General features: G+C 29.6%; 1 protein-coding gene across 1 annotated transcript in view; it reads left to right on the top strand.

The window, feature by feature from the left end:
* The window catches only part of LOC105623602 (TOX high mobility group box family member 3-like), a 227,896-nt gene that overhangs the window by 197,617 nt on the left and 6,184 nt on the right, over positions 1 to 24,095 (top strand). The window contains 3 exon segments of the mRNA XM_012204989.1: positions 538 to 673; positions 835 to 1,140; positions 1,562 to 1,654. Coding sequence (XP_012060379.1) covers positions 538 to 673; positions 835 to 1,140; positions 1,562 to 1,654 — 535 coding nt within the window.

Below are 24,095 nucleotides of genomic sequence, written 5' to 3' on the forward strand. Positions count from 1 at the left end.
ATTAAATTCCTAATATTTTAAAAATACTAAATATCCTTAAGATATTTCCTTAAGATATTGTGAGTGATTTATTACCAAATTGAAACAAAATGAATAGAAAAAGAGGAAAAGAGAGAAGAGAGAAAGGAAGAATATTATTCTCTCATAAAAATAAAACATACAATATATCAAAGTTTTTATTAAAATAGTGAAATTACAAGGATTCATTAAAAAAAGAATAAGTAATGGCGGAATGCATTACAAACATTAAAATCTATCAGAATACTGTCGAATTTAGGTGTTTATTATGATACAAAACTGTCTTTTTTTTTTAATATTTGAAATATTTTCTTGAGTTATTTTAAGTAATTGGCAAATCGGCCCAAATGATTCTTCACGAAAAGCACGCATTAGCGTTTTTTTATCTTTTTTTAAAAATAATAGATTTCTAAAAAAAACTTTGGACATAATCCTTTAAACATAATTTAAACATAATTTAATCTCTGAACATTATTATTTATTTAAAATTATAATCTAACGCTGATGATTGATTTTCAGACCAGTGTCAGCGTATGCTCTTTTCTTTAGAGATACTCAGGCAGTAATTAAGGGAAAACATCCAAACGCCAGCTTCGGTGAAGTATCTAAAATTGTTGCGTCAATGTGGGATGCATTAGACATTGAACATAAAAATGTAAGTATCTAAAATCTTAATTACCCTATATATCTCTTTTATTTACTTAATAATTAATTGAGTATTATTTTTTAAATTGCGACATATTAGTATAATTATAGACATATTGTAATATTAATATCCCATTGTTGTAAATTAAAATATAAACTTTCATTTCATAGTATTACAAAAAGAAAACCGAAGCAGCTAAGAAGGAATATTTGAAAGCTCTCGCGGCGTACAGAGCATCTTTGGTAAGCAAAGGTGCAGGTGAAAATGAACAAAAACAGCAAACACCACAGCCGCAACAAATGCAATACAGTGGATACACAAGCTATGCCAACAATACTGCGCCAGGAAATGTTACATATCAAGTTTATAGTCCTCAACATCAACCTTCGTCGCCTCAACATCAGCAACAGCAGCAACAAATAGCTGTTAATAAAAAATCATCCCATCATTTAGCAATGCAAGGAAATCCTCAACAAGTACGATCTTATTGCAAATATATGGTAGAACTTAAAAAAAGATTCAAATACATGTTATAGAAGACAAATCTAATTTTTTCGAAATTATGACGTAGCTGTATACTTGTTCTCATGACATAAGTATTAGTACATAGACAAAAATTAATATATTAATTAATAAATTTAATAAATGATTAATATATTATTCATCTATAAATGAAATAAGACTATCATTTGGCTTATCATATAATAATATATAATAAGTAAAACATTCTATGCAAAAAGTTCTCTAAATTTTTCTTTATTTCTCTAATGTATAAGAATTAATATATGAAGATATTTTATTTTTATGAGATTAATAATTCATGTAAGAATAATACGAATCATATAGAAAAAAAAATGTAAATTTGAACAAAGAATACATGTATTCCCATTTTTATAGAACTTAATGGGCAGTGTAATGGCACCACCTCATATGACACAACAGCAACAGCAGCACATGCAGCAGCAAATTTCTCAACAGCAATATATGCAGGTTAATAAACTATACATATATATATATATATATATATATACGCACATATATAAACATATATATGATGTCCGGTAAAAACCATAACAATGTTTAAGGTTCTCAACATATGAAGCTTTAAAACGTGCGATGACATTGTCCCAGCTTAAATCGCAGCATTTGGGTCTATGACAATTACTACCACAACGTCATTATGACATTGTGACAAAATTGTAGCAGCAAAAATGAGACAACAATTTTGGGTTTTGAAGACGATGTCGCAGCCGTTTGGCTGTGCAATTATTTTGCTGCGGAAAAGTTGTTATAGCCATCACGCAGCTTCAAAATGTCTGCGATAACGTTGTCGCAGCTTACACTGCAGCATTTTTGTCTAGCATAACTATCGCCACAAAATTATTATAACGTTTTAATAAAATTGTAGTAACAAAAATGGGACAATATTTTTAAACTTTGAAAATTATATTGCAGTTATTCAATTGCACGATTATTTTGCTGTAAAGAGATTGTCATAGCAGCCGATATGTTACAGCAGTGATAATCTGAATAAAATAAAAACTAATAAACAGAATCTTCATGTATAAATTAATATTTAATGAAAGTTTAATTTTTAACTTGAAATTATGTAGAAATATTTAAAATACAATGAAAGAATATTTTTTTACAAATAGAAATGAACTTGTAACAATCCGGTATCTTTGTCTTACTTAAAATCTTACTTAAATCTACTAATTAGATCTTACTAATTAGATCAAATTTAAAGATTAATTATTGATTAATTAAAGATAACTTATTACAATTTATAATGTACATATAATTATACTAACGCGTACGCAAATTCATAAGTACACTGATTAGATAAAACGATACATAGATCTTTAAGTAATAATTTTAAAGCCTCTTAAATGAATGAGTCCTTTTAATCATCGCTGATACATGCTAAATTTAACCTAAAACTAATAATTTATGTTACTCTTTGCTATGACACATAAATTACAATTAAATTACAGTTAATAGCTATTTTGACGATAAAATTATCATATGTGTACAACCAAAAATAGGCGTGACTGCATTTTGACTTTTTTATTAGCTATTAGCGACTGTACAGTTACCAATACAGTTAAAAATGTTATGATTATATTTTGACTTCTTTATTAACTGTCACAACAACTATATAGCTATCAAAATAGCTGTAGCTGCATTTTGACTTTTCTATTAGCTGGCGTACTGATTGCATAACTATTATACACAGAGAAAAGATTAGTTAACGCAGCTAAAATAGAGCTATGACTGTTAAAACATGTCCTTATAATAGGGACAGTTAATGCTGTCATTACTGCCAAAGTTCAATTTATTAACTGTTAAAACTTAAGCGCTGCAGTGAAAAATATTTTTTATTAGAATAAAATGGCAACCGGCAACATTCCAGAAACAATTGCGAATGGAATGTTTGGTTACGCGGCTAAGATAGTGACAAATAGGTGCTTACTTAAGTACGCTTTTGATTTTAAAATAAAGTTGGATATCGGCAGCAAATATATTTTATCTTCAATAAAAAGCTAACTTTTATCAATAACAACAGAGTTTGAACCAGCAATTGATATTTAACTAATATTACTAAATCCTTTTTTTTGCATATAATACAGCTAAAATAGCTGTGATTGCTAAATAACAAATTGTAATTAAGACTAGCAGAATATTATATTACACGCAAAAAAAGAACTTAATATTAGGCTATTACAAAAATAACGATTTTTAACTTTTAACTTCAAATGTAAATATCTAAATTCATAACAAGCTTTTATTAATCGAAATAAGAACCATTAGGATCTACACATTTTTGCCAACGAGATAGAAGTTTCTTTATTCCATTAGCATAGAATTCTGGGGCTCTAGAATTGATTCTCTGAATTTCTCTGAAGATGTTTTCAGCAACAGTTTGATTGAAGATTTTTTCCTGTAAAAAGTGATCGAGATGTTTAAAGATAGAAGGCAGTTGGTGAGAGGTCAATGAGTATGCTAAGTGAGGCAAAATTTCGTAGCCAAGTTCAGTTTTTACAGAGTCGATTGTGCAACGTGTAGACACAATATAACTACATACAGTAGTTGTTGACTTCTGTGATGTCAGTGGTCACGTGACTGTTAGCTATGTTGAAGGTTTTACGGATCGCTGAATTTGAATGGCATCGAAAGATGTAATATTTTGCATATAAAGTAAAGTTTTTTAAATTCGGATAAATTCTATATATTTTAAATATACTACTGTATATATTAATATAGGTCTATTTTGTTTCTAATATATTTCCGGAATAACCAAATAAAATCATAAAACAATATGTGAAACATGATATTTATAAGTCAACAATTTACAATTTGATTTTGACAATTTCAGATAGCACAATGTTTAAAATTGGAACATAAAACATTTTTAAGATCTCTTTAAGACGCCATAACATAAATCTTTAAGACATTTTATGCTCTAGTTTTGTACAACATATATCCAAATTTGTACTAGAATATAGGATAAGGATAGAGAAAACGATAAAACAATGAAAAATTGTATTTATTTAATCATTGTAATACGAGGATGGTTCGATAAGTCTGGTAAATCTTTATGAGATGGTATCACAATTCATTTGATATGAAACTTGGAAAGTATTACTCTTCAAATCCTTCCAGGTCAAATTTCAACCAGAATTAATGCATTATTTACGTAATTGTTTAAAGCGAATGAGAAATTTAGTAATTGCCCCATATAAAAATGAAAAAAGAAACGAGAAAGATTTCCATGCAAAATTACAGAATTAGGCTTCAATAATTTCTTGTTTTATTCTAAATCCGGAGAATAGAGTGGATAAGAATCAATTCGATACCCAAAAATACAAGAGATTCCATCTATTTTATTCATCTTAATATGTGTAATTATACACAATATTCATTCAGCTCTCAATTGTAGTTTATTGTGTCTCAATCATTGTCACAATTTTAATGCTATGACAGTAGCCATACTCTTTTTTACAGCCAATGCATGCACAGAACAAAACTGAACCCTTCGTTTGCTCGTATTGTCGCTATTGTATGTAGTTATATTGTGGTGTGGATAAATGTTGTGCAACAAAATCGATCCCTTCTGATTGACTAGTGCTAGATGTTGATGTTATAATCGCTGATGCATTTTGTCAATCGCAGTACTTCTCTGATAGTTTCGCCTGCTTTTAGAAAATTATAATGAATGATTTTTGTTGAATATTACCAAATGGTCACCATTATCTTCTTCTGATGCAATTTTGGCTTAGAGAAGTGTTTTGATATTTCATTATAATCCAACTATTGAGCAAATCGTCGCCTGTTGTCATAAAGAATCCATTTTTCATCACATGTTATAATGCGCTTAAGAAATGAGTAATTTTTATTACGCAAAATAAGAGCAGAACAGATTTCTGAAGAGCATAACGATTTCTTTGATTTTCGTTCAATTCATGAGAAATTCATTTATCGAGCTTTTTTACTTTTTCGATTTGTTTTAAATGACAAACAACTGTAGAGTGATCAACGTTCAGTTCCTGGGTAGTCCTCTCGAGTGGTTTTTAATGAAGTCGATTTAATAATTGTTTTTAACTGTTGTCAATGATTACAAGCCGTCCGCGTCCCTTTTCATCTTCAAGGCTCTCATCTCTGTTACGAAATTTTTAAAATCATTGTATTATCCATTCGTTTGTAGTTTCCAGGCCAAATGCTTCATTCATTTTTTGACTTTCTGCTTTAAAGCCTAGTTTGAACTCGTATAAAAAAATTGCTCGAAATTGCTTCTTTTCCATTTTTAACAATAATGATAGTAATTTAACACAAAGTAATACAGAAAACAAATGATGAAGAAAGAATGATGAAAAAACAAATTATAAGCACAATGAACACAGCGGAATCTGCGCTTGTGAGTATGTATGTAAAAATGGTTCAACATGAACATAGTTGAATGTACAGTAAAGCGATAAAATTTAAAACAATAAAAACCGACATTATTTTTACACCAATTTAATAATATCAGCTAAATGTCAGTTGCTGGTTCAACTTTACTGTTATTGTTAAAAATTGGCTATTAAAGATAAAATACATTTGCTGTCGACATTCAACTTTATGAGTTAAAATTAAAAGGATACTTAATAGAATTGCTACGAGTGGCAGTTATTCTTCATTATCTTAGCCGCTATTTATTCTCTAGTACAATCAATTGTAATATTGTACGAAATTACAATGTTAGAAAAATAAGGCAAATGAGAGTATGGCGGGGTATTTGGTGTGCAAAATTGATAAACAAATCATTCAATTAAAACAAGAATATATTTAGTTTGCTTACAAAGTCGAATGTTTCAACACATTTGGAGCCATCCTTAGCGATATACAAAGAATTAGAATGGAGATTTCTTACAGTTTTGCATAACAGGCGAGTCCCAGTTCAAATAAAAAATTCAAAATCACTCAATGAGGTTCACAAGCCGATGATGATTTCAAAGAAACCTAAGAAGCATCAGGTTGGAACAAAAAGAAAAATTTTTTAAAACAAATGAAGCAAAAACTCACCTGCAGGCAAGAGTGCAAGGAACACATAAAACGAACGAAATAATTACACAAATCAGATAATATTAAAAATTAAGAACAAAGACTAGGTGTTAGAAAGATGTTAACAGTTAAAATCAGAATCATTATAAATTAAGAACATCAAGATAAAATAATATAAATAAAAAAAGAATATTTAAAATTAATAGATGTAAATTACAATTGTAAGTAATTAAAGATCGTATAAATACAATTTTATAACTCGCTAAGAATGCCAGTATATGATTTAAACAATCCATGTCAGACTGTAAATTTAGGTTATTTTGTAATTTTATAAAAATCATTTCTCTGACGTCAAAGGTTTGCTTAAAAATCTTTCAATGTTTAAGATCCTAACATTCTGCCAATCGAATTCGTAATTACAATGCAATCTATGATCAATGATAACTGATTGACAGATAGTATTTCTATTAATGATTTTTGTATTCAGAAATTCTGATTTATAATTTCCTACCAGTCTGACCAACATAAGTTGCATCGCAATCTTCTTATCAGTAATCTGACATACAACATTTAATATCCTTCTTTTGCAAGATTGGAAGTGCAGATAAATAATTAAAATATTTATCTGAGAAGGTGGATTTGAATTATGGAACCAATCAAATCTTAAGACATTATTGTTATTGGAAATATTAACATTTGGAAAATGCAAAAAGTTATCATCAATTTCAATAATAAATTGAAGTCTCAATTGAAACGAGTTGAAAATATTAAGAATTATTAACAAGTCATGTTCGAAGGTACCAGCGTGGCAATCTTATCTTATGGTTATCTATGTATCTTACATAAAACGAGATAGAGAATCTCAAAATATGTGGAGCTCTACTTTCCAAACTTTACATAACTAAATCTGCAATCACTGGAGTTAAAGCAGAACCCATTACATAAACAAACCAAAAGTTTGTTTATATATATTATCTCCAAATAAGAAAAAATTGAATTTAAAACTAATTGAAAAGCAATTATCAATTCATTTCTGAGGATGTTACAGCCACTAGAAATACTCAGCTATCTATCTATTACAAATATTCTCCAAAGCCAAGTCAATCGGCATTCTCTATTCTAATTCTTTGTACATCGCTGAGGATGATCCCAAATGTGATTGAAATGTTCAATTTTTTAAGCAAGCTAAATATATTTTTGTTTTAATTTATTAATTATATGATTTATTTGTGAACTTTGCGCACCAAATACTGCATCGTATTCTCATTTGCTCTATTTTTCTAACAATTTTTAATTTTAAGAGTCCTTTCTTTGTTTGAAATTACAATTAACAGATACTTTACATATAACTTTGGCTTATTGGGTCTGTATCAAAAGTTTATTTCATGTATTTATTATGGATCCTTTAATATAAACTAATAGAACATATTAATTATAGGACATAATAAGCCTTTTTTATGTATGTCTTCTTATATTACAATACATAAATTGATAATACATTTTATTATAATTTTTTATTTTTTTATCCAGATTTGACACATGTTTGATTTAACGAGACGAAACGAATGAATGGAGATTGGATTTCTCTCCTATCTTTGTCTCATTAAATAAGCCTGCATTATCTTACAAGTAGATCTGATAATTATTGGCAGTATTTAGAAATGTGGCATTGAAATGTGTAATATATACGTGATATAATATATGAATTATAGACTTTCAATACTACAGAGAAAAAAAATAAATTAATAACATCTAATTGAAAATAATCTTGTTAATTTACAATTAATGCAACAAATATGTTATCATTTTTTTTATTTTAAAAAAATGTTTATTTCATTAATACTGTTATTGAATGTTGAATAGATTAATATTGACAAATGCTGTTAATACAACATTTTTTTCGTGTATCAATATATTTTTAAATGCAATAGTTGATACAAAAGTACTCCTGTAAAAAATGTCAAATTTGATAACTAGAATGATAACTAGAATTGAAATTTGATAACTAGAATTAAAAGTGATAGCATAATGTCAGCTTAAATTCTCAATCTTGCAAATATTAGTTTCTGTTGCAAAAAGAAATTAGCTTAATATATTTAGCTAAACATCATTTTACTCTAATAGCGAATATTTTTCGCTGCAGCATTTAAATTTTAGCAGATGATAAATTGAGCAGCTTTGATAACAACAACATTAATTGTTCCTATGATAAAGACATTTTAACTGCCACAGCTATTTTAGCTGCGTTGACTAATCTTTTTCCTGCGTATAGTCACATTTTTGCTGTTGCAGCGAATATATTATAGATCGCTACTTAGATTAGATTCCTGAGATTATCTTGAGATGAAGACCTTTATATCAAAATGTCGAAGTATAATACTATAATAGTTTTGAAACTATAAGCATTTAGCGAATTATATCGCCTAAAGTTCAGATGTGGTTGGCACTTTGCATTGTATCATATCTGAATGCATGAAATTTAATTTTAAATGATATAATTTGATAACTTTAAATGCGTACAATTCAAAAATTATCTCGATATTTTAATATTTGGATTTTTGTCTTAAAATGATTTCAAGAATCTACCCTTAAACATGTTGTTATGGTTTTATCGGACATGGCGTGCGTACGCGCGTATGCATGTTTATACATGTACCTATACAAGATGTCTCCTTGTAAGTAGCCATTCTTTTTTATCTCGTAAATCAATAGAGGTACACTTAATAATAATAAATATGATATCAAATTAAACGATTCTAACTAAACTCTATTGAAAGCACAGTGATCACTTACAAGGGAAGTTACCCAGATGTCCAATTAGTTTAAAAAAAATAACGGTTAAAAGTTATAATATCCTATCTCCTATTAAATAAAATAAGATGAGTGTCATTTGCTCAAAAAATTTGATATTCGTTAGAAAATAGATTCAAAGTCCGCTATAAGCGGTTCCAAAAATGGCTTTAAATGGCATTTTTTTCGTATTCAATAAAACCTATTCTACAATGTGCTCTTTGTTTCCTGTTTTTTGCTTTCTGCTCCTTTGCATTTTATCGACAATTGTATTTCTTACTATGTGTTTCTTGTTCTTCTAAAATTCATTAACTTTTATCACGATATAAAACAAAAAACCAGATAAGAAGCAAAACGACAAGATGTAAAAAGTAACAAAAAGCAAAAAACAGAAAACAAAAAGCACATTGTAGAATAACTATTAGAATCTTATTTTAGATTGTATCTATATGTGAGAACACAATTGATAAACTAGAAATCTATGCCAGTCGAAGTTGAATCTTTAAGAGGATGCTGGAGTGGTCAAATTGTCGGGATTTTACAGATTAATATGAATCTCCGAATTTACTCAACGGAATCAAAAATCCTTGTACAGGATTTAAAATAGACGCAAAATTTGAGAGTGCTGTAATAAACTTTATATTGAAATTAGAAAAAAAGTTAATCATATTTTTTCAACTCGTAGAGCTGTCACCTAAAATAGATGTTTCCTTAAAAAAAGTTTTATAATTCGTATAGATGTATAGATCAAACGATAGTGCAATACTCAATGCATTATGTGCACAAACAATATTGAATTTATGAATTAAGATTAAAAGGATATTGGTATGATATGATCTTTATTAATCAAAAGTGATAACCGTTTCGATCCTCGCTTCGATCCTCTTCAGTAAGATAGTAATAAAAGAACAATAGTTAGCCGCAAGATCACATTACGAAGACTGTGTCCAATGTTATTCGGAGATGTACATCAAATTGGCAGATTCGACGTATCGGAAGAGCACTGAATTATCACTTAATCAATATTGAATTAAAAAAAAGATTTCTTTCAATGTAAATATCTTAGATGATAAATATGAAGACGTTATTCACAATACGAACGCTCGATTAATAATGATTAATAATTATTAGTCGAGCGTTTGAATTGTGAACAACGTCTTCATACTCATCATGCAAAATATTCACATTGGAAATAAATCGCTAAAATAACTAAAAAAAATAAATAAAAAATAAATAAATAAATCTACCAAATCAAAGAGATTTCAACAATTTCAACAATTTATTTCCATTAGGAGCCTTGCAAAAAAATGGATATTATTGTGTAATTTACATCTACTTCTTCAGAAGTAGTACGCGAGAGCATTTTGAAGTTACAGAAAAAAAACCCTTATGTGCTCTTTCAGGTTTCTCTCTGATATTAGCGTGAGACCAGAATAAAACATTCGCAAAAATGAAAAAAAATGCATGGACACTTTATTCCTCCCCCTATTTCTCTCTATTAAAAGGCATTTGATTTCCTATGCAAAGCAAGATCTATCCTTCCTTTCTCCCTACCTAAGGGCGCAAGACTTTCCACGGGAAGCAAGTTGTACTTGAATGAAAAGTCGTACGCTCTTTAGCAGAGGAGAGATGAGGTGGATCTCATTTGCGTAAGGTCGCGAGAAGGATCTTTATATTTATAAATTGAACAATGAAACAATTGAAGCATAGATGCTAAAAGATTTTACATGATATTTAAGTAAAAAATTAAACTATCTTATTCATTTTTTAAATAAATTTTTACTTATAAAACCACAATTCCCTCTTAAATCATTGCATACATATCTTTTTATAACTATTTTTGCTCATTATTGAAAAAAATTGCGATTTTTGGGAGAGTACCAACTCAACTTTTGTTTGAATACTTTTATGATTGGATCTTATTCTGCGAAGATAAAAGAGTAGTACTAGTGATCTCGAAACACTCGATACATATGTATATACATATATAGATATATGCAGGTTGGGACAATAATTTTGAATATCTATTTTGAATGTCTCCACTATTTTTAGAGATTCGAAAATATTGTAATTACACAAATTGTATGGTATCAAGAAGACCATAATATATGCTAGTAATAATTTTTTTACGGTGGAGGCGTTTCGAAAATTTCAAGGTCACCATTTTTTTTAAATATACACTTTTTAAATTTAGTGTGTAGGAGTTTGTAGACAATTTCAATGATCTCTAAAAAAATAAAAGTGAAAAATTGAATCAGCGATTACGCGATACGCAGCATTGTAGTCTGGATGTCTTACGTATCACGCTTCTTGCCAATTCGTTCATTACCGCTCGGCACATTACCAACACGTCAATCTTTAAATGCGTTTTTCTCGGAAATGCTTGAGAACCGCATTCTATAATTTTACCACAAATTAATCGTAGGGCTGAATTATTATACATATAAAATTCAATCAAATCGGAGAGAACACATTATGGTATTCTTCTTGAAAGATTAAAAAAGTATGCTATTTAAAAAATGGAAATTGAAAACTCCAAAGCGCTTTTACCTAGAAAAATTATTATCAACATACAATACCCTCCATAAGTTTGAGAATACCCTACGTTTTACAGGAAAGCCATTACATGACAGCAATCTATACATGTTTTTGGTTTAAATATTTCGTAAGACGTCTAAATGACGATAAATATTTATCTAGAACATCTATAAGCTTATACACACAATCATAGCAAATCACAGTAATCATTTCATAGCGAAATGCTCAAGATTAAATTTCGGTCTATTGTTTATATATATATATATATTGTCATTTAATTGTAATTTAACGATTTCTATAAAAGTTTCTATAAACTAATTTGAGTCGCAAGTTGATTTCATACTCCGTAAAAATTGTAAAATGGTCCCATAAGAATCAAATTTCTTATGAATCACATTTTAATTAAAATTCCATTTTAATAATATGTTATTAAATCTTTAATTGAAAAAAGATGAAATACTATTGCATATATACATATATACATATGTTAGATACATACATTCTAAATAAAAGTACATATGTATGTACTTTTATTTCGTCTTCAATTAAATAATTATTTAACCTGAAAAACGTAGAATGTTCCCAAACTTATGAAGAGTATTGTATATTATAATTTTCTTGATATAACGTACATTTTTTGTAATTACATTATTTTCAACAATGATAAATCAGAAGAGCTACTAGCCAGATAAATCGTCTTATATTTAACAAGTAGAAATAATCATTGCAAACATAAACATTATAAACCAGACATTTCAACGCTGGGTTATTGTACACGAAAAACTCGTTATAAATTAATGATTTGGTAAAAAACTTATAAAAACATAATATAATAATTGGATTCTAAAATTATAAATATGTATAAATTAATTTACTATCTCATATCTATGCTCATCTATGTTCATCATTATGCTAATTATATTAAGAGTGGTACATTCGTGATGGTATCAATTACTGAGTAAAATATTTAAATCCTTGATAGTTGTCCTATACACAACAGCATTTATAATAAGCCATCGTTTTGTTAATATTCTGTTGTAGTACATAGGTCTAGAGATGCGCATTGGTAGACGTTATCGACGCTGTAGATTTATTTATTCGTTCCTATCCTGGATTTATAATTGTCGATTGAACAAATTTTTATGTTTTTTCTGCAACTACTTAATACTTTTATTTTCTATTCCCATCAATATCTTAACATACTCTAATTTGTGAAATATAATAATTTGTAAATTGAAAGTCAATAAATTTAAAATAATGTTTGCTATTGTAAATTAAATTATAATTTTTTAATTATAATTTAATTATAATTATAATTTTTAGTCACTATTAAGATATATATGAATAATACTATGTAGATTAGTAACTGTTAAATTACATAGTATATATTAATATATTAAATTATAATTTAATCGCTATTAGAATATGTGTATATCAATATAAATACCTATAACTTTGTACAACAAATTTTGTCCAATGAGAGTCAAATGATAAAACACAGTACAATTTCGTAATCGAATGGAAAAAAACAGGTTCTCCATCTGTCATTACTGATCATCGTACGAATCCATAATTTTAAATGGAATGATGAAGTGGAATGTAAAAATTTTTAACCCTCTTACCCTCTTACAATTAGAAACTAATATCAAAGATGGTTCACATAAAAAGACAGAAATAAGCAAATTAATAAGGAATCTTTGCCCGAAACATATCTCTAAATTATACAGTCCCTCTCTCTTTCATAGTTCCCTTTCCTTCTTTACCTCTTCCTCTTATTCCTATTTCCATTCTCCTATCTAATTTCGATTCCTACTTCTTCAAAAAAATTTGTTCTATCTGTTTTTCTGAATTATTTTAATTTATAATGTCTCGAAACACAGATTAACAAAGAACGAGTTCTATCGCATTATTGCTTACTTTTATTTCTATCGACAAAATTGTATTGCATTTTATCGTTTGACTCACATTGGACAAAATTTTAAATTTATATGTCACTTTAGGTATTTGTATTGACATATACGTTCTAAGGATGAAGTTCTGAAAGGATGAACCCTTCGATTTTATTGTAGATTGATATACTATTGTATTTTGGTATTGCTGTATTTTGTGCTGATTACAAATATGATCATGAAAAATTACCGACAAGATCATTTTGATGGTCATTTGCCGCGCAATCTGGCTAAGCGTCATTATTCAACATGCTTGTCAGTACGTGCTGAAAGTTGGATAAGACGTACAATTTCTTTACGGCTTTTCATGCGAAGTAACTCCCACCTCCTTTCCTTAGGGGCGCTCGATTTTCATGCGAAGCGACTTCTACCCCACTTCCCCCCCTGTTTAGGGGCGCAGGATTTCCACGCAAAGCGACTCCCATCCCATCCTTCCTGCTTAGAAGCGCACGACTTTTCACGCGAAATGCACGAAAAATGTGAAAAAAATTGTTTTTTGACAAATATTTGATTTTAAAAATGACCTTATCGGCAATTTTCATTATCATATTCGTAATCAGGGCATCAAAATACAGTAGTATGTCAATCGACAAGAAAATCCTTTTTGGAACTCTATCCTGCTCTAGTAACGACTAAATTATAATTTAACATATAATATTAATATACAATATTTAATTTAACGATTATTAATCTACATGGTATCATTCACACACACACACACACACACACACACACACACACACACACACACACACACACACACACACATCTTAATAACGATTAAATTATAATTTAACTTAATGGCACACATTATTTTAAAGTTATCGTCTTTCAATTTACAAATAATTATATTTTACAATTTAGAGTATTAACAAAACGATGGCTTATTATTATTACAAATATTGTTGTACACAAAACAACTACCAACTTAAACATTTTATTCAGCAATTGACATCATCATCACGGATATATACTCTAACTAATGGAACTAGCATAGATATAAGACAGTAAATTATTTATACATATTCATAATTTCATTCATTCACATTTCATAATTTTAGCATCCAATTATGTTTTTATAAGTTTTTTTACCAGATGATTAATTTATATAACGACTTTTCATGAACATTGATAATGACCCGATTAGCGGCATCAGAACATCTGGTTTATTTGTAATGTTTATAATGTTTATGTTTGCAATGATTATTTTTTACTTGTTAAATATAAAACGATTTATCTGACTCGTAGCCCTTCTAATTTATTTTCTTATTTATTGTTGATTTTATTCGTATTGAGTCTCACACACATACACACACACACACACATTTTATTATTAATTTACACTTATTTTCATATCTCTAAAAATAGTGGAGATATTCAAGGTGGACAAAGTTATTACCCTACCCTGTATACTCTGTTCACCTTGAATATCTCTATTATTTTTAGAGATATGAAATAATATATTTATTGAAGTTGTATAACATCAAGAGAAATACAATAATTTTTTCTATGTGTGGAGGCTCTTCGAAGATTTCAAGGTCACATCCACTTTTTTGGAGTGTATGATTTTTTTTTAATTAATCTGTTTCCTCTAATTCTGCATATAAAAGTATTGATATTAAAAAACCAGTTTATAAGATATTTTATACTTTATTGTAAGATATATTGACATAAAATGTTACATAACTCGTAAACTATTAATTTCTTGATAGTCATATCTTAATACTTTCACATGCAGAATAATGAGAGGAATCGTATTGTGAAATGTATATAAAAAAATCATATAATTCTATTTTAAAAATGAAGACCTTCATATCTTTTTGACGTTTCCATCTAGAAGAAAATGACCAAAATGTCTCCTTTGAAACCGTTCCACTTTTATCTTAAACATTTTTTCTTATCTTCAAAATTGTGAATGCTATGTTTACATATTTAGCCAATCGATTTCTTAGATAAAAAATGTCCTTCATCTTAGATCAGTGTAAATATTAGGACAAGTCCTAAATATTTCACCCCCAAATTCCACACCCCGATCGTGCATCTGTAATCACTGATGCGAATTTGACTATTGCGTCTTTAAACATTAATTTTGTTATGAAAATATAGAGCAAAAATAAATTAAAATATGTGTTTTCTATGGAAAATTTTGTAGGAAATTCAATGGTGAAATTCAAATTGTACGAAAGATTTATCTTGATGATGAAAAATAAAATTCTTTTAAACATTTTTGAAAATATGACTTTTTATTTATTTAATCATATTTGTTTTTACATGAATACAATTATTTATATCAGTTTTTACTATTAACAAAATATATATGTAAGGGAAAATTAGAAATTAAATTAAATAAAAAGAAATATTTTTTCTATCAGCTTGAAGTTTGACCTTTTTTAGAAGGAAAATAAATGAAAGATAATAGATATATGTGTGAAGAAAAATATTGTCTTTAAAATATTTTTAATGCGAAATTAAAAGTTAAAAGTAAGATAGTGGCAAGTAAAGACGATTTAATCTATTATTATTGCACACTATATGCATAAACCAGAACGATGTTCATCACAAATGCACTTCAAACAATTTGGACACCTTAATCGCGTATCCCCATTGGCATCTGACTTGCAAATATTATATCGTCTCGTGTATTCTCTTTTAAAGGAGTTCACAATTCTCGAACTGGTATGTCAATTTTCAAAATTTTACGTACATCATCCTGTTCGAGGAACTGCAGTATTGCCTTCAAATTTCGCACATTATCTACTTTGTTCTGCTAGGTGGCTGAAAAATTAATTATTTAAGTTCAAAAATTTGCTTTTATTATTATTCTGATGAATTTATTGAAGTACTTTTTAAAATTATTTATAGACTTAAATTATTTACTTATAAATATAAATACAAGGGACGATAGAGAAAAAGTTCTGCATGAAAAATAATAAAATTTATATATTTTTCATAAAATTTAATAATTTATAATAAAAACATATATAAAAATACTTACTTTTAATTAAGATTTGATAAAAACTTTGCCGAGGATTATAATCTTTTAAAATGTTATAAGCACGATTCTGTATTCATTAATGCCACACAGATGCAAATTCGCTCTAAGTTTCGTAGTCGCTGCTTTTATTAAGAAGTTATGATCATAAGATCATGGGAACGCTTGCATTATACACAACAAGAATTGAACAAGTTTGCATAGTGGAGAAAGAGCGACACATTAACTCGCCGAGAGATGACCGAGAGATCAGTTTGAACTTTTTGCGAATTCACATCAGTGGAATTTGAGTGTTAATTGTGCTGTTAAAGGATATTCTATTCTTGTATATGTATTCTGGAGATACATATTTTCTATTATAATACGATGAAAAATAATAAATTGGGTTTTGTTAACTTCTACGAAAAGCTAATGATTAGCCAAATATAAACATTTTCAAATGTTATGATTAAGTTTTCCATAATGGTGTTAGAATCCAAGCTTCTTAAGAAAATAACAATCATCCGCGAACTGAATAGAGAAGCAGTCGTATAAAAGATATCACTAATATAAATATTAAACAAAATAAAAAGGACTTACAACCGATCTCTGGTCCCCTATAAATGACGCTTTCATCTCGGAAAGAATTAGCGTGGTAAAACTTAATCGCTCTCGGAGATAAGAAATATTTGAAATATATTTTATAAACTTTAGGGATTCTCTTTTTATTTGACTTATTATACATATATGTTCATATATTTTTTGTTTATATTGACATTATATGCTCCCTTTATATTCAGGAATAGTGCCCTCAAAAGATGACTCTTCAAGAACGATCTTTGTGAAAACTAAATTAAGAATCAGAGAGTAAGTCTTCTAGCTCAACAAAGCGCTCAAATTTATCAAGAAATTATTAATCTCTTCATTAATTTTGACATGCATAATACCAAGGAGATAGATCGCAGACCTTTTTTGGTTTAACAATTAGGATAGTATCAAATTCTTTCCATTGATCTGAGAACATTCCACAGTTCATCATCTGATTGAATGAGATTAAAAGAATCTCCACCGCTATTGGAGGAAGAATAGAAATTAAGTATTTATTAAGTAAATCTGAATCCGCAGATCTTTTTATTTTTAAGGATTTAATTATCATATTCAATTCCTCCAACTGGAAGCTCGAAAAGAAACTAACAATGGAGAAATTATCAATAAAACTGTATTAATTGGCTCATTCATTTTATTTAGACATTCCTGAGAGGCTAATCTATTAGGTGTACAACTTTGCTTCCGCCGTTTTCCGATAGATAGCGGTAAGTGGTGGTCGAAATAAATAGATCATAGACGTCATACAATAAACTTAGGCATCTGTCAACATAATCCCATAGAAACAGTCGATTTGTGTCTGCATTATAAAATTATTTTCGATTGAAAATGTCAGTTTACGAGCCAAATTCTCGTCATTTGCGGAAGGTTTTAATTTTTTGCTTCAATATGAAGAAATCTGCGGCTGAGGCTCATCGAATGCTCTCAAATATTTATGGTGAGGCTGCTATTAGTGAAAGAACGTGTCGTGAGTGGTTTCAACGCTTCAAGAATTTTGACGTCCAAGGTCATGCTCTGTATTTGATGGGACTAGCTCGGCGTAGTGTATTATGAACTGTTAAAACCAACTGAAACAATCACAGGCGATCGGTATCGAACGCAATTGATGCGTTTGAGCCGAGCATTGAAAGACAAACGGCCGCAATACAACGAGAGACATGATAAAGTGATTTTGCAGCATGACAATGCTCGACCCCATGTTGCGAAAGTGGTCATACTTGGAAGACATACTTGGAAACGTTGAAATGGGAAGTCGTACCCCATCCGCCGTATTCTCCAGACGTTGCTCCCTCTGACTATCACTTGTTTCGATCAATGGCACACGGCCTGGCTGACCGTGCACTTCCGGTCTTATGAAGAAGTAAAAAAATTGGATCGATTCGTGGATAGCCTCAAAAGATGACCAGTTTTTTCGACGCGGGATTCGTACGCTACCCGAAAGATGGGAGAAAGTAGTGGCCAGCAATGGACAATACTTTGAATCATAAATGTATAACCAGTTTTTTACAATAAAGCCTCGAATTTCGGAAAAAAAACGACGAAAGCAAAGTTGTACATCTAATATCTACCATATATTCGATCATTTCCTCGACCGAGGAATAAAACATAAATTAAATTTGTTAAAAGGACAATTTTTCAAGCGGTTTACCATATCCTAGAAAGATTTATTTGGAAACTTATGATTTATTTCATTAACAAGGATAAAGTTATCAAAAGATACGATAGTGTCTCGCGCCAAATGGACGCCCAGCGCGAGATCGCTCCGTGTTTTTTTTGAGTCAGCGAGTTGCGAGCATCCGAGATTATCATTTTTTCAATAAAGATTGGACTTCTGAGTATAAGCCCAATTGACAGCTTGGAATTAATATAAGTGTTTATTTTACCTCTATATATCCTTCGAACGTGATGCGAAATCATTATACTTTTTACATTATACTTTTTACATTATACTTAAATGCATGGCCATGAACTTGCTACTAATATTTATTATTAGACACTACTAAAAATTTTTACGTTTTTAAATTTTAATCGTAATCACGAGCTAGTCACTTGAACATGTCAAAATGTTCATTATTAAAAATTATAATGCTTATATAGCGTCTCTATAGAACGCAACTTACACTGTAGTTACTTGCCACTATAGAGTGAAATGAAGAGTGAGCACGATTTTTCTCTCACATAATTTCGATGAAAAATGACGGCTACTTTAGGTGGTCAGACTCTGATCAGAGGGTTTCTACAGTGTTGTTAGACGGGACGAATTTTTGACGCATATGCGTCAATGAGGCAGTGAACATAATAGTGTAGCCAGTGTAGGAAAAATGCACGCCGTCAGAGCTGAAAAGAGCAATTAAGAAACATTTAGATTAAGGAATTCCAATCTTCGTGGCTAGATGAAAATGTTTTTAAGAGATGATTAGCAGGTACCAAAAAAAAATTTTTGGTAAAATTTTAGAAAATGAACGATCTTATCGATTTCAATAACTTTGACATAATGTCACGGTCATGACCCTGAGTGACCTCCTATAGGTTTTAACTGCTTCATTAAAAAAATTAACAAATAAAGTTTGAAAGTTGACTATCTATATACAATTTTAACTTATGACTTTATTTACAGATTGTATTTATTTACAAACTTTCATACAGATTGTAAGGACAATCTGTTTGTTATTTTACAATCTCACTTATTATGTTGTAACTATCATTCAACGTATTTTGTGCAATGGTCGTCTTAATGATTCTTCTTTATCCATTTTTCTATAATATTTGATATATGGTTCATAGTTTGCAGCTGATGAGTTTTTTGATTAGTTCTATACATTTTTATCACTATTAATTCTAATTCACGTCAATCTTTAGTGCTCACTTAGCTAAACAACTAATTAACAATGATGCTTCTCAAATGTTGAAGAGGCTCTCTCGGCTGCTCTCTTGGACCTAATCATTGCAAACAATTTTTAATATTTGGACATCGCTGAGAATGGCTCGAACGGAGCCGAAATGTCCGATTTTTGTCTAATTATATATAAGACTTCTATGAAATATTTGTTAACTATAACGCTCTAATAATTGCATCTAATTTTGCTCTTAATCGCCTACTATTAATTTATATTTACAAAATTTTCTGTTAACGCATACTTCAATGGACAATAAATTGCAGTCAATATTATTTGGCCTTATGTGTCATTAAATTGAACACCTTCAATTCATGAAGGTGTTGTGAGAGATCATTGATATTCCAGAGACCTGTTTTTGAAGGCATCGAATGTGCCATTTTGTCAACATAACTTGTTAATAAGTTTGTCATAGAATTTAATTGGTTCACTATCTCTTTAAGCATTACTAGCATGTCCTTTGTGTTATTTGTTTGATTTATATTTTGTTTTTAATGAAGTTGGCTAAGAGTGACATCATTTTCTGTGTACATTGTTTAGCCGCATGTACTTAGATTATTTTAGATTTTTTATTTACTACTGTTTTATATTATTTTTTTGATATTATTTTGTGTGTTTTGAACTGTTGTACCCATTACATAATTTTGTATTTTCTTCTATATTTTCTTCGTTTTGGATATTTGGCATTTTGTAACTCTTTATAAACATTACACCCTATAATTTGCCGAATGGGTTTCCATCACGTGAAATGCATTAACTTTATTTATGCATCTTGCTATACAATGACAATATGTATATCCATATCGCTGATAATTTGCGCATTGGAGAATTTCCTTCTTATATTATGATGTTTAAATATGATACAATTGAAAGAGATATTTAACTTTATAAATTATTTGTTATTTAAGTTGGGTTTAAATTTAATAAAGATTAGTTAGGAGTTTTTTGGTTATTGTTTATTAAATGTTCCATATATTCGTTACTGTATAGCCCAATTCTTCAATAACTAGTTTTAAATCTTCTAGATTTATAGAGTGATGTATATTTTTTAGAACTATTTTATAGCTTCTCTCTTGTTTTACTTTGTAGATATCGAATTCTGTATTCTTTAATTGTAATTTTTTAAGTATTGCTGTATATGCCTACGTAACTTTTGATTGTGTATTTTGACTTATTCATTCTGTAACATTTTTAATTTCATAATCTTTATCTACTGTATCATTTAGCAATTGTGTGAGGGACTGTATATTGCAGATTCTATCTACAAATGTAGGTGGAAGTTTGCCAAGTTTTCAGATTCATTATCATTTTTTTTGAATCGGTTTATTATTAGTATGGGTGCAGCTAACCAATATTCATCTATTTTTAATTATTTAATACCAATAGAGGGAGTATTTCTCAACCTCTTTTTTTGAATGACTTTTCTCTATTCCAGTATCTTTTATGCTTAATATGTTTCCATTGAATGATTGGGAACATGATTGCTCCCGATGGTAGACTTTCTCAATGGTTGCAATTTTGTCTCTTTATTTTTTATAACATTCAGTATTAGACCAAGGTGAATTTTCCGGGCTATCGTCTGGGCTACCATCTGGGGTAATACACTCCGCATTAATTTTATCTGTTGCTAGTTTTGATCCACTTCAGGTATTTTATTTCCTCAGCTCCCACCGGCAAACCGATAAGCATTCTCTAAATGCGCCACCAGGGAAGCCCGATGAGAGATTAGCAATCCCACACGAAAGATCAAAAATGGGTAACAGGAGGAGGAGGAAAAGGATCAAAATTGATCCATAAGGGCCAATTTTGGCCCCCTTCAAATTTTGTCCAAATTGACGAAAATCTATATTTTGAGGTCAAATTACATTCAATTCGAATGATTTCTTAAATGAGTGATTGAATTGCCATATTTATTCGGAAATTAATATTATTATCGTATTGGAAAATAATTTGAATTATTCTGGAATGGCAGAGTTTTCTCAATTCTTTATGCATCTAATGCCGATGCTTTTAAGTTAAACTATACATGCCAATAAATTTCCCAGAAAAAATCCTTTATGTATCCAATATTTATCCTTTATGTATAAACTATTAGCAAATGAGTGTGTGTGTGTGTGTGTGCGAGTGTGTGTGCGCGCGCGCTTGAAACTACGAAAACACTGGTATTTTGCAATATACATTTCTTTTTAAAAAATCATATAATTGTCCATTTATTTATCATGCCATAATGTCATTTTGAGATTACAGTTCTCAAATCTCGAATTATCGAATCTCTTCTCTTTTGTGGATTTTTCGAGCAGTGTATTTATTTTTATCTTATTATTATGGCCCGTGGACATTGAAGCACGATCACGACACAAACGCTATGCACTTTGTTTTTATTGAGTAAGTCATACACTAGCTGATTGCTATCTCATTTCAACAAGTACTCGAACACTCGACTCATTTGCGCGCGTTCCATGATCGTGCACAAACATCCAGACTCTACTTATTATTATTCTAATGTCCGTTGTTCAAATATATGGAAAATATATCTCAATTCCACATGATGCTTATCCAGAATATGAAATGGATGCAGCTCTTTGGTCCGAAACGGATGAATCGAAAGAGGAATAAAATATAAAAATACATTTAAAATTTAAAATATTGATTTCCGAATAAATATGATAACTCCATCGTTCCATTTAAGCTCGAATCACTCGAATTGAATGTAATGGACCTCAAAATATAGATTTTCGTGAAATTGGATTTGCCGAAATCGGCCCTTATGGAGTCCTCCTCCTTTATGGGTGATCCGAATGATCTCCGCTCGCGATTGATCTGAAATTTTACATATAAGTTGTTTTTTATGTAAGAAATAAAAACTATATTTCAATTTCGGGAAATGAAAAAAACGTTCTTTTGATAATATTTCTTCGACAATATTTTCGATTAAAATTCGGATCGATTAAGGAAATATTAAGGAAATACAATTTTCCACACGAATTGACTCCCATCCCACCTCCGCCCCTTTAGGGGCGCACGACTTCCACGCGAAGCGACTTCCACTCCACCTTCTCCCCTGCTTAGGAATGCACGACTTCCATGCGAACCAACTCTCATCCCACCTCAATTAATTCTGGCATTTAAATTCTCGAGATAGGGGAGCTCATCATGACAGGATAATTTTATTTACAATTTATTTATGTTAGTTTGTCTTTGAGAAGAATTCAAAAATGAATCGAAACATGTAAGCGCGTTTGGTAGTGAATAAAGAAGTTTCACACTTCATATTTGCGCAACTTCTGCGTTTGACTCCTATTGTCCGTATTCTTTCCAGTCTTTCTATTATTTATTTTTATCTGTATAAAAAAAACTCATTATTGCACTCTTCTGTATCTTTTTTTATTATGTAGATATGATTTTAAAAAAAAATTGATTATTGCACTCTTCACAAATTGTTCTTTAGTATTTATTGGCATAACTTTTTCAATTATTATCAAAACCTTTTTATATTTTGATATTTCGATTCTATACATTCTGGCATTTCATTAAAAAAAATATTTTTTATTGAGATTTGAGCTAATTACAGAGCTAGTTAAAAATGCTGTGGATGGCTTGGACCATATGAATCATATGAATCAAGACTAAAACGAGATATAATTGAAGGTTAAAAAAGATAAATAAAGCTATTAAGAGTACATGCTTCTTGAAAAATATACTATTATAAAATCCAAATGATACTGTCTTTACAAGAATATGTGCTTCTCGAAGAAAAAAATATTGTATTAGGTGTACAACTTTGCTTCCACCGTTTTCCTATAGATAGTTTTAGCGGTAAGTAGTGGTCGAAATAAATAGATCATAGACGTCATACAATAAACTTGGGCATCTGTCAACATAATCCCATAGAAACATTAGTCGATTTGTATCTGCATCATAAAGTTATTCTCGATTGAAAATGTCAGTTTACGAGCCAAATTCTCGTCATTTGCGGGAGGTTTTAATTTTTTGCTTCAATATGAAGAAATCTGACTGAGGCTCAAATGCTCTCAAATACTTATGGTGAGGCCGTTATTAGTGAAAGAACGTGTCGTGAGTGATTTCAACGCTTCAAGAACAGTGATTTTGACGTCCAAGGTCATGCTCTGTATTTGGTAGGA

The sequence above is a fragment of the Atta cephalotes genome (assembly GCF_000143395.1).
Source record: "Atta cephalotes unplaced genomic scaffold scaffold00060, whole genome shotgun sequence".
Lineage (NCBI taxonomy): Eukaryota > Metazoa > Arthropoda > Insecta > Hymenoptera > Formicidae > Atta > Atta cephalotes.